This window comes from Herpailurus yagouaroundi, unplaced genomic scaffold (assembly GCF_014898765.1).
Source record: "Herpailurus yagouaroundi ecotype Mexico unplaced genomic scaffold, PumYag 100, whole genome shotgun sequence".
In the NCBI taxonomy this organism is placed as follows: Eukaryota; Metazoa; Chordata; class Mammalia; order Carnivora; family Felidae; genus Herpailurus; species Herpailurus yagouaroundi.
The window spans coordinates 6,205,570-6,220,452 of record NW_024412391.1 but is presented as its reverse complement, the minus strand read 5'-3'; the positions used below and the strand labels follow the sequence as shown (position 1 = coordinate 6,220,452).

Below are 14,883 nucleotides of genomic sequence, written 5' to 3'. Positions count from 1 at the left end.
GAACTTTTATATAAAGCAAGCAATTAGCCGTGCATTCCACAAAAGGGCACCATTTTCCTAGAAAGAGTATTTGCCTAGATAACGTATTCAAAGTTGAGATGTGAGAATAAGCCAATCTAAGGATTGAGAATAGCCTTACATTATTTAGTCTGTGAGTATTGTATGACTAGAATGGGGAAGAGATCAGCTTGGACAAATAGTGTGTGGTTAGATTTGGGAGGGTCTTAGGCATCAAAGTGAGAAGGATCTGATCCTCAAAGTGTGTCATATGGATCCTTGAATCAAGGCTCTGGAAAATGGGATTTGTAGAACAGGGAAGTTTAAGGTGAATTTAGTCTGAGAAGAGCCTGGAAGAAGGGTGATTATCCTTAAAATGTGATTTTACAGCTCTGGACAAATGAGAGCCTTCACTATGGAAATTGCTAATTAAAGAAGAGATAAAAATATGTAGAAAAGTTAAATATTTGAATTAGTGGGACTCAAAGAAGCAGGTTTTAGGCTTTGAGGCTTTGCTCTTGGAGAAATGAAAAGGTTGGGATGTTAGAAACAGAAGGAACTGTAATGATGTTGCCAACTCCCCAGTTTTGCCTTTGATGAAACTGAGGCCCAACGAATTAGAATAATTTGGCTAAGTTTCCACAGCAGAATGAAGATGAGAACCCAAGCCACATGTTCTTACTCCTGTGTTCTTGCCACCACTCCAGACCAAGGCGGGACACTGGTCTGAAAAATGGAGGGCAAGAATATAAGCTCGATTTGGTATGACCCCGTGAGCTTGTGTGTGTTATGCTTCAAAGGGAAATGCTGGTAGGGAAATACTTCTTGACCAAGTAAGGATGAGGAAGGGGAGTCAGGGAAGGAAAGAAAATGGGTGATCACAGAAGATTTTATTCTCCCTAATTCCCTTCTGAACATGATGTACAAGATTCGGATAGAGTTGGTACCTTTGCTCTCTTCCCCCCTCCCTCCATATAGCCCTCTTTATAGCAGCTCCAGTGCTGTGTTACTTGGATGTTGAGGGTCCGGTCTGGTTTCTATCTCCTCTCCTAAGAGACGTTTCGGATCTTGCGAGGGTTTTGTCCTGAGCATTAATTTCCTTGTCACTTACCCATCCCTGCAGGTCGCCCTTATCACGGAAATTGATCTTGTCCTGGGAGAAGCATACACAGTGGAATGGGGCCTGAAGATAAGGGATGCAGAAAAAATAGACTGTTATCCCGATGAGAGTGGTGCTTCTGCAGAAAACTGTACTGCCCGTGGCTGTGCCTGGGAGGTAACCCTGCTGATGACGCTGACACACGCCAAAATCCATGGCACTCCATCTCCAGCTTCATGAGCGTAGCGCCAATCCCCACGTCACTACTTAAAACCCATAGAAAGGAAAGATTTCCAAAAGAACCCGAGTTTTTATCTGACTGTAAAGAATAGGTAGGGACAGGAGTAGGACCTTTCTTTTTTTTATAACTACTTTGCAAGGAGACCAGGAATTTAAATGTAGGTCACTACCAAAGAGTATCTGGCTTTGTCTCCCTCTAGATTGCCTTTTCTAGCCCCCTTATATTTGATCATTCTAGGAACACATACTGAGCTGACGTTAGCTTTCCTTTTCAGGCACCTAGTTCTCCTGGGGTCCCATTTTGTTATTTTGTCAATGACCTGTACTCTGTCGGCGACATTCAGTATGACTCACGTGGCGCCACTGCTACCGTCTCATTAAAGTCTTCTTTATATGCCTCTGCTCTGCCCTCGGTACCCGTGACCTCCCTCCGTGTGCAAGTGACCTACCATAAGAACGACATGGTGCAGTTTAAGGTGTGTGTTCACAGTGCGTCTATGTATCAAGTACTGCCTGGGAGGTTGGCAGTTCCATTACTTTTGCTAGTGGAGGTTGCAGAGCACTGAAGTAAGTGTGCCCTTCTAAGCTAACCCTGCCCCAATATACTAGATCATTATCCTAGAGCACCGAGAAACTGTTGACGGAACAGTGCTCTCTGTTCTATTTCGAAGAGATCGCGGTGTCTACTGTAAGGAAAGTGGTTGGGAGAATAAGAGTGAAAAAGGAGGCTGCCAGTTAGGTCATCCACGTGGGAGACCAAGTGTAGAGCAGGAATAGGAAAGGAGAAGAATGGCGGGCATCTGGGAGGACTGAAAAGGTAGGATCACAGGATCGGGTGATGCCTTCAAGTACGTGATGAGGGAGAGGGAGGCATCAAGAATGATTACCACGTTTCCGGCATGTGTCTCTATATGGATGGTGGTGCTATTAACTGGATGGGAAAATGGGAAAGGCTTGGGCTTGGGCAAAATAAGAGATGAGTTCAGTTTGGGATGCTGAATTCAGGGTGTCTATGGAATAGCCACACAAGTGTAGTGATCTTTTTTTCCTATGATTTAATCACAACTAAGGATTAGTGATAGGCTGTTCTTAGGTCTTTCTCTACTGAATCGTCAGTTTCTCAAAGACAGGAATTTCTCTGTTCATCTCTGTGTTTCTAAAATCTGACATAGAGCTTGTATGTAGTTAGTACTCAGATGTTTATTGAGAGAGTAAATGAAAGACATCAGGCGTTGCCCAAAACATTCTTCACCACCTGCTATCAACCTGCACTCTGAGTCCCCTTACAACTTCTAATACAGGGAAAATGCTCTATTATCTTTCTGTCCTCACCAAAGCACTGGCCTGTGGTAGGCACCTAATGAGTTTGAAGAAAATGAACTTGCTTGCATTTCCTGCATTAACCCTTTCTTACTCTACCTCCTGATCATACCATAGCTCTCTCTCCAGGATTTGACTTTTTTTTTTTTTTTAAGTTTATCTTGAGAGAGACAGAGACAGTGGGAGCAGGGGAGGCTCAGAGAGAGAGGGGGAAAGAGAGAGAATCCCAAGCAGGCTTCATGCTGCTGGCTGGAGAGCCTGACGTGGGGCTCGAACCCACAAACTGTGAGATCATGACCCGAGCCAAAACCAAGAGTTGGATGCTTAACCAATTAAGCCACCCAGGGGACCCAGGATTTGTCTCTTTTTGATCCTGCTTCAATACTCTGTGCCTTTGCATTTATTTCTCTACCAGAAATGATTTTATCTCCTTGCTGTGTTTGGTTAATAATAGCTGCCAAGTTTTTAACACTCAGCCTGCATTTTTCTCGTGAAACCTTCTCAGTCTTCCAGTAACTGTGTTAGGTATTTTCTTCTCTATAATCTCACAACACTCCTACATCGCTCTACATCATCACCCGGGTATTGCGGGTACTTCTTTTACCTCCCAGGAGCATGTGAATTTCTTAAAAACAACAGTCGTGTCTTATTTGATTTAGTGTGTCTGGTGTCCAGTACTGCATCAGGCAGGAGTAGAGTAGGTATTCAGTGACTCAATCTAGACCCCATTTTTAGCAAGAACACCTGTGATTATTTTAATCAAATAGTGTTTTTGATGGATTTTTTTTCAATCACAGTAGCTTTCAGATATTCACATACACCCACATGCAAAGTAATAAATAATATATTCATACATACCAAACTGATTTCTAGACTGATTTTTCCAAGATGTCACCAATGTCAAAGGGAATGTGTTACTGTGATAGGGGCCTTAAAAATGAGGTATGACAGACTCAGATCAGAATGTGAAGTCTATTGTTCTTTGATATTATAACTAAATCCCTGGTATCATGAGCTTCCAGAGACAAAGAAATATTAGCATTCAGACTCTGTGTCAAAGATACCAAGTTTCTGTTAAGGATATGGTTTTCTAGAGTACTATATTTTCCTAACTTTTTTCCCCACTCGCCCTAGATTTATGATCCTAACAACAATCGGTATGAAGTCCCGGTGCCTCTCAACATACCCAGGGTTCCATCTGGCACCACAGAGGGTCAGCTGTATGATGTCCTCATCAAGAAGAATCCGTTTGGGATTGAAATTCGCCGGAAGAGTACGGGCTCTGTAATGTAGGTAGCTCCTAGTCGGATTTGGACTTGATGGTTACCTATACATGCACTGCCAGGTCCATTGTCCTTGGAGATACCCTGGCTCAAAGCATCACACCATCCATTTCCAGATTTATGAATATGTTACTCCTTTTGGGTCTGTTCTTATGAGAAATCTTTACTTCCCTGGCAATAATTACTGAGGCACTTACATGTATTAGGGATTCATTCAACCAATGTTTATGGGGTGGTTAGTATCTATTATCTCTATATTAGGTGGTTATAGAAGATGAGGTCTCTCTTCTCATGCCAAAGATTCATGGTAAATAACAAAGATAATTTAAGTTAAAATATACATAAGGAAGTTTAGATAGTGACAACTGCTATGTAGGAAAAAGAACAGGGTAATCAGGAGTTATGGGGGGTTGACTGCTTTTCATACTGTGGTCAGAGGAGGGCTCTCAGAGAAGGTGACATTTGAAATAGGACTCAGATGAGAAGGATCCACCCATGTGGATCTGGGGGAAGGGGAAGAACACTTCAGACAGATGGAAAAATAGGTGCACACGGCCGTAAAGCAGGAGCAAGCTCGCCATATTAAGGGAGGAGATGTCCATTGTGGCTGGAGCATATTGTGGTCGGATCGCTCCAGATGTTATATAGCAAGTGGACCGTAGAAGAGAAGGAATAGGACCCCGGGCTGGTGTGGAGTGGTAGCAACGGAGGTGGTGACATGTGATGGGATGTGGCATCCTGGGGACAGAACTGAAGGAAGGCAGTGGGAGAGGGAAATAGGAGAATGAAGGCTGGCTCCAGGGCTGGTAGCAAGTGCATCTAAGATCATTTTAATGAAATAGACTTTGTGTTTGTGTGGAAGATTAACAGGGCTCTTGGGGGGAGAGGGGACCAAGAGTTCTGTTGTCCTGGCAAACAGGGTGTTGACTGTTTGAAGCCAATAGGATAACCCATTTCTTTTCCAAATACACCCTTTTGTGTTGCAGTTGGGACTCTCAGCTCCTTGGCTTTACCTTCAATGACATGTTCATCCGCGTCTCCACTCGCCTTCCCTCCCAATACGTCTATGGCTTTGGGGAAACTGAGCACACAGCCTTTCGGAGAGACTTGAACTGGCACACGTGGGGGATGTTCTCCCGAGACCAACCCCCGGGGGTAAGGAGAAAGCACTGGGGGATCTGTGTCTGCCTCTCTCTGCTCCTACTGTGTGCACTTCATGCTTCATCTTCCCTGGCTAACCTTAGATGGTCACATTCTGCATTTGGACAGAGGGCCAATTTGTTGTCAGGCTACTTTGTTCTTATGTATTTAGTTCACTGCATGGACCTTATCAGTCATTTTTTGTTGAGTTTCTTTCTCAGCCATGATGTCTTTTAACTTCTTACCACTTCTCCCCCACAACTCTCCCAGTACAAGAAGAATTCCTATGGCGTCCACCCCTACTACATGGCACTGGAGCAGGATGGCAGTGCCCATGGAGTGCTCCTGCTAAACAGCAACGCCATGGGTAAGATGACACCAACATCTCCTCTTATTTCTGTGAACCAGTCATTCTTTTTTTTTTTTTTTTAATTTTATCTAAATCCAAGTTAGTTAACATATAGTATTGGTTTCAGGAGTAGAATTTAGTGATTCATCACTTACATATAATACCCAGTGCTCATCCCAACAGGTGCCCTCCTTAATGCCCATCACCCATTTAGCCCACCCCTTCACCTAACACCCCTCCAGCAACCCTTAGTTTGTTCTCTGTATTTAAGAGTCTCTCATGGTTTGCCTCCCTCTCTGTTTTTATCTTATTTTTCCTTCCTTTTCCCTATAGTCATCTGTTTTGTTTCTTAAATTCCACATATGAGTGAAATCATGTGGTATTTGTCTTTCTCTGATTGACTTTTTTCACTTAGTATAATATATTCTAGTTCCATCCACATCATTGCAAATGGCAAGTTTTCATTCTTTTTGATAGCTGAGTAATATTTCATTGTGTATAAATACCACATCTTCTTTATACATTCTTCAGTTGATGGACATTTGGGTCCTTTCCATAATTTGGGTATTGTTGATAGTGAACCAGTCATTCTTGAGTAATGTTAGAATGTGTTTGACTGAGGGGTGCCTGGCTGGCTTAGTTGGTTAAGCATCTGACTTTGGCTCACGTCATGATCTCACAGTTAATGGGCTGAAGCCCCACATTGGGTTCTGTGCTGACAGTTCAGAGCCTAGAGCCTGGTTCAGATTCTGTGTCTCCCGCTCTCTCTCTGCCCCTCCCCTGCTCTCTCTCTCTCTCTCTTTCAAAAATAAATAAACATTAAAAAAAAACCAGAATGTGTTTGACCTAGCTGGTCCCTAAAGTCAAAATTATTACCCTGGGGACAGTGTTTTTGTTTTTTGTTTTTATTTTCTATCTAGGCTTTCTGTTTGTTTCAGTTCAGTAACATGTGGTAACAAGAGTTAACTCTTATTTGGCAAAAATGTAAGAAGGGATAGCAAGACCAAGGAAGTCCCAAAAATCCTGTAGGTCAGCCAGTGGGAACCATCTTTTTATTTTGAATTAGTGGTGAAGCTCTGGGTAAGAGTGCTCACCCTGGGGGTATGGGGGTGTGAAGAAAATTTGTATGGTCTCTTGGAAAGAGGGTGGGAAATCAGGAGGTGGAGGGGAAAGTATGCATGTAAAAACTGGTGGAATCAGAGTAAGGTCTGTTCCTGACTTCAGAGTTTTATATGGATGTCAACTCCTGGTTTCGACAATGTACAATGGTTACATAAGATGTTGTCATTGGGGGAAATTGGGTGAACTGTACAAAGGACTCTAGTACTATTTTTGGAAATTCTCATAAGTCTTAAACTATTCTAAAGTAAGAGTAATAATTTGAAAAGAGCAGAATGGCAAAACATGTTATAAAATAATAATAAACCCAATGGCAAAAAAAATCCAGGGGTAGCACCCTGTAGACTTTCACTTCTTTAAAGTGCCTAGTATGTAGGCATAGTAAAAATACTTTTTCTTCATATTCTATAATAAAGAGGCATTGGGAGAAGGAAAAGGTAAGAATTTCAGGGGTAATTCCTCCCCTTGGAAGTTTCCAGCTTGATTGGTATTTTCCCATATCTTCAGATGTGACATTCCAGCCCCTGCCCGCCTTGACGTACCGCACCATAGGGGGAATTCTGGACTTTTATGTGTTCTTGGGGCCAACTCCCGAGCTTGTCACTCAGCAGTATACTGAGGTAGGAGGGAATTAAATTGATAATCAAGTATTCACGTAGTATCTTCTGAGTTCCCAAATCTACCTTTCTTAGTATAGCTCTCAGATGATAACTGGAATTGTTGGTCTTTCCGGAAGATAGATATAGACTATAAAATGAGGAGACAAAAGACATCCCAAGAACTATTAAATTTGCAGCCTCTCAAAGCATTGCAGAGTAGCAGAAGTACTACTAGTGGTGCTACTGGTGGGGGTGGGGTGGGGGTGGCGGTAACAGTGATGGCGGTGGGGGTGGGGGTGGTGGTAACAGTGATGGCGGGGGTGGCGGGGGGGGGGGGGGGGGCGGCGGTAATGGTACGTTAACGGTGATGTGTTGGAGGTGGTGGTGGTAGTGATGGAGGTGGTGGACGTGGTGGTACAGTAATGGTGATGGTGATGTGGTAACAGTGATGGTGCTTGTAGTAATGGTGGTCATAGGGGCCACGACAGTTACTTTGGCAGCAGCAACGAGCTTGCATATAACGTACTGCGTGTCATGGATTATTTTACATATATTAATTCATCCAGTCCTCACGGAAGCACCATACCAGTATTAGCAAATACCAGTATTATCCCCAATTTACAGGTGCAGGAAGTGATGAACAAGAGGTTTTTACCTTCTGCATAGGGCCACCTAGCCAGCAGGGATCGGAGCCTGGATGGTAAGCCAGGCATTTTGCCTCTAGATGCTGAGATTTTAACCAGTAAGCTACAATGCCTCTAGGATTCAGAGTAAAATCAGATTTTCCAAACCTCTTAGGGAAGAAGGTAAGATCCAGCAGAAAGCTTTCTCCAAGGTGTCCCTGTGGCTTTTCATCCTCTTAGTTTCTCTCCGTATTTGAATTTGCTGCTTATCTAGCTTGGGGCACTGGAAAGATGTTTTTATTAATTTATTGACAATGTCAATCCAGATTCTCCTTTTGAAGGATGAAGTTTTCTGTCTATTTTCTAGTTGATCGGTCGGCCAGTGATGGTTCCTTACTGGGCCTTGGGATTTCAGCTGTGTCGCTATGGATACCAGAATGACTCTGAGATTGCCAGCTTGTATGATGAGATGGTGGCTGCCCAGATTCCTTATGTACGTTCTCCATATGTGGTGTACTGGCTCTGGGATCTTATGGCCAACACTAGCTGTCTCTGTATGGGGATTAGCTTGACTTGGGGGGCAGGGCTTCTATAACTACACAATTTTAAAACATTTAGTCAAAAACATCATTGGTATCATAAAAATGAAAGGTTACTCAAACAGCAGTTTTTCTTAAAACAATAAAATGGCCCAAATTCATCCATACCACCACGTGTGTAGATATAACCTCAGTTCCAACACTCTGCTGGTACAGCACAGTCTTCCCTCAGCTTTGAGCTAAGCTTGTAGATAGGGATCTGGTTTCCAGATGAAATACATATGGAAACAAATTCTGTCCTTCACTTGAGGACAAGAGGGGTCCAATAATCAGAGAAATTGATCCCATGAACTTCTTACATTTTTAATTTTCTTCTATTTTCTTGTTGTTTACAATGGTTGCTATTAATGATAAGTATAGCATGCAATATTTCATTTTTAAGAAAGCTTGTCTGGTAACCCCCAGGATTGGATATTCTAAAGCAATTACAGGGGATTTTTTTTTTTAAAGTAGATTTGCCGTCCATCCAGTTGTATTAGTACTGGGTAGGTTACATTATATTATTTTCTCTGAAAGTGAACCACTGATCCCAGGGCCAGCCTCCTGGGGCAGGTAACCACAATCATTCATACCAGCCATTCACAAGGCACTTTCTCATCTGCCCTTTTCATTGATCCTCATCGTAGCCTTGATAGATATGCATTATCGTCTTTTTTTTTTTTCTATTTTACAACTGAAAATTTGAAAATTTCCCAGAACATAATACCTGATACCTGGAATTTGAAAAAGTAAAAAAAAAAAAAAAAAAAAAAAAAAACCCATCTTAAATCCACCATCAGTTAGTAGAGGCATGTTCTCACCTGGAACCTGGCCTTTATAACGGGGAGCCTCTCACTTTCCTTGTGTGCTCCCCCAGGACGTTCAGTACTCAGACATCGACTACATGGAGCGGCAGCTGGACTTCACCCTCAGCCCCAAGTTTGCAGGATTTCCAGCTCTGATCACTCGCATGAAGGCCGACGGGATGCGGGTCATCCTTATTCTGGTTGGTCCCTCTGTGAATGGGTGAAGTTCGTTGAGGACAGCGAATGGGCTTAGTGAGGGGGGGAGCTTCATATTGTGTTTCCCTCCATGTTATGAGCAGAGAAGTTGAGGTTCAGTGAGAAAGTGTATTTCCCAGAATGCACAGAAGCCCTACAGTTCAGGAGGAAGTTTGTGCCCTTCTGTTTGAAGAGTTCTCCTTTTTTCTGTCCTGAGATGTTCTCTGGCTTTGGTCTTCTCACCTGATCTGAGCTTCGATTTCAGGACCCAGCCATTTCTGGGAACGAGACACAGCCCTATCCTGCATTCACCCGGGGTGTGGAGGATGATGTCTTCATCAAAGCTCCAAATGGTGGCGGCATTGTCTGGGGAAAGGTATGACCAGAGTGGTGATCCGCTAATCCCCAGCCTGGGGTTGGGTAACTGTTGGTGTGTTTGTGCATGTTGTTTCTGGGCCTTTTCCGTTTGGGTCCTGAGATCAGAAGGTCTCATTTTCTCGGTCAATATTTGTCAACACGATTGACATTTTTAGAGAATGTACATGTGTATGTGCATTATGGGATCTACTTTTCTCTAGAACAAAAATCAAAGTATTACCATCCCTAGGACCTATGGTATATAATTTCTCAGGAAATACTATATAACATAAATTATTTAGTGCATTGCTTTTGAACAGTTTTCTCTCCACAGGTGTGGCCTGATTTCCCTAATGTCGTTGTAAACGGGTCTCTAGACTGGGAGAGTCAAGTGGAGGTAAAGGGCCCTTTGTGGATGTGGGTGAAGTCATGATTTCCAGGAGGGTGCAGCTGTACCCGGGATAGCGGACATCCCCATGCCATGGGTGGGGGTGTGGCCAGGAATACACTGAGGGATTTTGTCCTGTGTGCCCATCTGTGTGCCAGTCACTTTACATGTAATATTTTACTCCCCGTTGGGATGTAGGTATTATCATCCTCAGCATAACTAGGATTCAATGAGCTTAAATTACTGGTCCATGGTTTTAGGTGACTGAGTGATGACTTCAAATCCAAGGCTGTCAGATTCCAAAAGCCCATGAAATTTCCACCTCCAAGAAATACTGTTTGCCTAGAAATAGTATATTTGTTGTTGTTCTTGTTTTTGAGTATCCCTTTTAAACATAGTCTCCAAATCCTGTCTTTAGCAATGGGATCTTTTTCTCTGTAAATTTGTTTTCCATGGACAAGCTTCTCCATCTTCGCTCTTATACATCCCTTATCTTTCTTTGGGTTTCTCAATTGTGCTCTTACCTTCCAGTTCCCAGCCTTGCGTTAAAACTTGCTTTCTCCAGGGTACAAGTGTTTACTTGTAATCGCTCTTAGATAGGGATTCAGGGCAGAGGACCTAGCTTCCTCTTCTCTCTGTTGCTTCTCAGAGGAAGCCACTTGAAGTTTATTGGTCCAGGCAGACCACATGGACACAGGAATCTGCCAGGCCAGAGAAGGTCAGGGTCTCCTTGGCAGACAGACATTCATTCATTCATTTGTTTATTAATTAATTAATTCATTCATTCATTTTTTTTTTTTTTAGTATTTTTCCCCTAGCACAACTGAAGTATAACTGACAAAATTGTATATTTATTTAAAGTGTACAGTGTGGTGATTTAATACATATATATCATGAAATGATTATCACAGTCTGGTTAATTAACACGTCCATCACCTCACATATTTATCATTTATCTACGTGGGGTGAGAATACTTAAGATCTACAGTCACAGCAATCTTTAAGTGTATAATACAGTGTTTTTAACTATAGTCACCAGGCTATACATTAGATCCCCAGAACTTATTCATCTTAACAATGAAAGTTTATACCCTTTGACAAGTATCTGCTCATTTCCCCCACCCATTCCCCCCGGTAACCACCATGCTACTGTTTATTTCTATGAATTCAACTTTTTTTTTTTTTTTAGATTCCACATATAAGTGAGATCATATAGTATTTGTTTCTCTCTCTGTGTAACTTTTTCGTTTAGCATAATATCCTCTAAGTTCATGTATGCTGTTGCAAATGGCAGGATTTCCTTCTTTCTCATGGCTAAATAATATTTCATCATATATATATATATATACATATATATATATACATATATATATATATATGAATGCATACATATGCACACCACATCAATTGATGGATGCTTAAGTTATTTCCACATCTTGGCTATTGTGAATAATGCTGCAATGAACATGACAGTACATATATATCTCTTTAAGATACTGATTTCATTTTATTCAGGATACATATCCAGAAGTGGGATTGCTAGATCACATGGTAATTCTATTTTTAAGTTCTTGAGGAACTTCCATATTATTTTCCATAATGGCCATGCAAATTTATATTCCCACCAACAGTATGCAATGGTTCCCATGTCCTTGCCAACAGTTGTTATCTCTTGTCTTTTTGGTAAGAGCTATCTTAACAGGTATTAGAGGATATCTCATTGTGGTTTTGATTTGCATTTCCCTGATGATTACTGATGTTGTGTACCTTTCCGTGTACCTGTTGGCCGTTTGTATGATTTCTTTAGAAATATACCTATTCAGGTCTTCTATCTAATTTTTAATCTGCGTATTTGTTTTTTTAATTTTTTTAAGTGTTTTTAGTCATTTTTGAGAGAGCAAGAGATGGAGCGTGAGGAGGGGAAAGGCAGAGAGAGAGGGAGACACAGAATCTGAAGCAGGCTCCAGGCTCTGAGTTGTCAGCACAGAGCCCAACGAGAGGCTCAAACTCGTGAACCAACCACGAGATCGTGACCTGAGCCAAAGTCAGGTGCTCAACTGACTGAGCCACCCAGGTGCCCCATAATCTGTTTATTTGTTTTGCTTTATGTTTTGCTATTGAGTTGTGTAAATTCCTTATATATTTTGGAAGTTAATTTCTTATCAGATATATGGTTTGCAAATATTTTCTCTTATTCCCTGGGTTGCCTTTTCCTTTTGTTGACTGTTTCCTCTGCTGTGCAGAAGGTTTTCAGTTCTATATAGTCCCACCTGTTTTTTATTTTTGTTTTTGTTGCTGATGCACGTGATGTCAGACCCCATCTCCCCACATCATTGCCGAGACCAACGTCAAGGAGCTTTCCCCCTGTTTTCTTCTGGAAGTTTTATGGTTTCAGGTCTTATATTTAAGTCTTTAAAAAAATTTTTTAAGGTTTTATTTATTTTTGAGAGAGAGAGAGAGCGAAAGAGAGTGCAAGCAGGGGAGAGGCAGAGAGGGAGACACAGAATCTGAAGCAGGCTCAGCACAGAGCCTGACACAGGGCTCAAACTCATAAACTGCGAGATCATGACCTGAGCCAAAGTCGGACACTTAACAGACTGAGCCACTCAGGCGCCCCTATGTAAGTCTTTAAAACAGGTTGAAAATTTTTTGTGAGTAGTGTAAGATAAAGGTTTTGTTTCATTCATTTGCATGTGGACATCCAGTTTTCCTAACACTGTTTATTGAAGAGACTGTTTTTTCCCATTGTGTGTTCTTAGCATGCTTGTCAAAGATTAACGGATGGTATATGTATAGACTTCTTTCTGGGCTTTCTATTTTGTGTCATTGGTCTACGTATCTGTTTTTATACCAGTACCATGACTTTTAAATCATTATACTAGGAAAGGGCCCGCTTAAACAATGAAGAGGTTGCCTATCACCATACAAGCTCCACATTTCATCAGCCATCACAAGCATTTGGAAATCTGTGGGGCAGTTTGGATTATTACAAGGGGAGCACCAAATTGCATTTATTTAGTGGGACGTGACTAGGGATGCTCATAGCTCTGATGGCAGGGGATGTTCCACCAAGAAGTCTCCTGCCCCAAATGCCAGTTGTGTCTCTCATAAGAAGCACTCCATTAGGGGGCCATGATATGTATTTGATAGCACATAAGAGATTCTCAGTAGATAGAATAATTATGAGTATTTATATTAATGAAACCCATTTCATGAGGCCAATGGGGGCGAAGCTCCTGATATCCAGGTCAGGCTCTGCTGAGGGTAGTATAAAACAAACAAACATGCAAATAGCAGGAAGCCTGTGGAAAGCAGATTTCTGAATCTGACGCTTAGATTTAATTCAGTAAGGCTAGGATTAGGCCTTAGAATTGCATTTTGGTAGCAGACACACAGTGGGCTCGGAAAGTGATCTTATGGCCAGGCGTGCAGGTGAGTGCATCCCGAGTTGAGACCAAGGAAGGTGAGGGTGGAAGTAAGAAGGAGGGAGACAGAGCCACAGCTTTGGGGAATGGCAAAACATTTATTTCATGGGTCAGAATCATCAGAGCACCTTTTAGTGAAGTTAATGAATTTGAGTTGGTCAAATTTCTCCCTTGGATCCCATATGGGATTCAGTTATGACTCTGGCATGGTGGGTATTGACTCTGTTTACCCTAGTCCTCTATCCCCCACCCCTACTCCATGTTTCTAACCCCGCCTGAGCTGGACCTCTGTTTCTGGTGAAAAGTTCTCTTCTTCTGGTTCCACATTTCTACCTCTATTTTCTAACAAGAAGCCATCTCTGGGGTGCCTCCCTTTCAAAGCATTCTCGGTGATGTGGTTCACTACCTCTTACTACTTTGTGAGCTGGACCCCTGCATTCTGTTCCATTTCTGTTACCTGCTTTGCGTTCCCTTTTTGCCTTTTATCTAGAGATAGGGGATCCTACTTGCCTTTTGTCTGTTGTGTGCAAGAACTGGAGGTTTCCTAAACTAAGTCCTCTTTCTGTGGTCCCCCCTCAGGACCTACCCCCTCTGCCACCAGCATTACTTAGCTCTTTAACTCTTAAAATGCACTGAGAAGCACAGAGGAACCTATTTACTGGGACATACAAAAGACCATACACTTCCATCACAAGCAACATGGGCTGTATAGAAATTTATGAATATTTGCTGCTGCTCAGTGGTGTGAATTCACAATTATGCACCAAGCATTTATTTTATGTCAGGTTCTAAGCTAAGCACTGTGGAGGGTGCAAAGACCAGCCAGATGAGTATAAAACTAAAATGAGTTTTGAGATGCTCTCAAAAACCTTACAATATAGTTAAGCTTTCGATCCACTCTCCAGGTTAAAATAAAGACAGATTTTAGGGGCGCCTGGGTGGCTCAGTTGGTTAAGCATCTGACTTCACCTTAGGTCGTGATCTCAGAGTTTGTGGGTTGAGCCCCACATTGGGCTCTGTGCTGACAGCTCGGAGCCTTCTTCGGATTCTGTGTCTCCCTCTCTCTGTCCCCCTCCCCTGCTCACACTCTGTCTCTGTCTTGTCTCTCTGTCTCTCTCTTTCCCTCAGAAATAAATAAAAAAAGACATAAAAATAATTTTAAAAAAAGACAAAAAGGAAGCTTTTATTATTTGAGGAAGACAAAGAGAAGGGGTGGCAGTGTTAAACTTCCCCTTTAGCTCCTCCTAAATTACTTGACACTGTAATTCTCAAGTGATTCTGCAACTGTAGTAAACAGTTGCCCACTAGTTAGAGATCTTTTCCCTCATCTCCTTTTTCCAGTGAGAATGAGACAGGAGAGCACCT

The 14,883-nt window shown here is 42.2% G+C and overlaps 1 protein-coding gene across 2 annotated transcripts in view; it reads left to right on the top strand.

Moving 5' to 3' along the window:
- MGAM (maltase-glucoamylase) overlaps positions 1 to 14,883 on the top strand; it is a 95,301-nt gene that overhangs the window by 57,825 nt on the left and 22,593 nt on the right. For both annotated transcript variants that reach the window (XM_040471748.1, XM_040471747.1), the window contains exons 25-34: positions 1,121 to 1,273; positions 1,612 to 1,812; positions 3,791 to 3,945; positions 4,926 to 5,094; positions 5,350 to 5,446; positions 7,055 to 7,167; positions 8,137 to 8,262; positions 9,225 to 9,353; positions 9,614 to 9,724; positions 10,040 to 10,102. In XM_040471748.1, the coding sequence (XP_040327682.1) occupies positions 1,121 to 1,273; positions 1,612 to 1,812; positions 3,791 to 3,945; positions 4,926 to 5,094; positions 5,350 to 5,446; positions 7,055 to 7,167; positions 8,137 to 8,262; positions 9,225 to 9,353; positions 9,614 to 9,724; positions 10,040 to 10,102 (1,317 nt within the window). The remainder of the gene's footprint in view (positions 1 to 1,120; positions 1,274 to 1,611; positions 1,813 to 3,790; positions 3,946 to 4,925; positions 5,095 to 5,349; positions 5,447 to 7,054; positions 7,168 to 8,136; positions 8,263 to 9,224; positions 9,354 to 9,613; positions 9,725 to 10,039; positions 10,103 to 14,883) is intronic.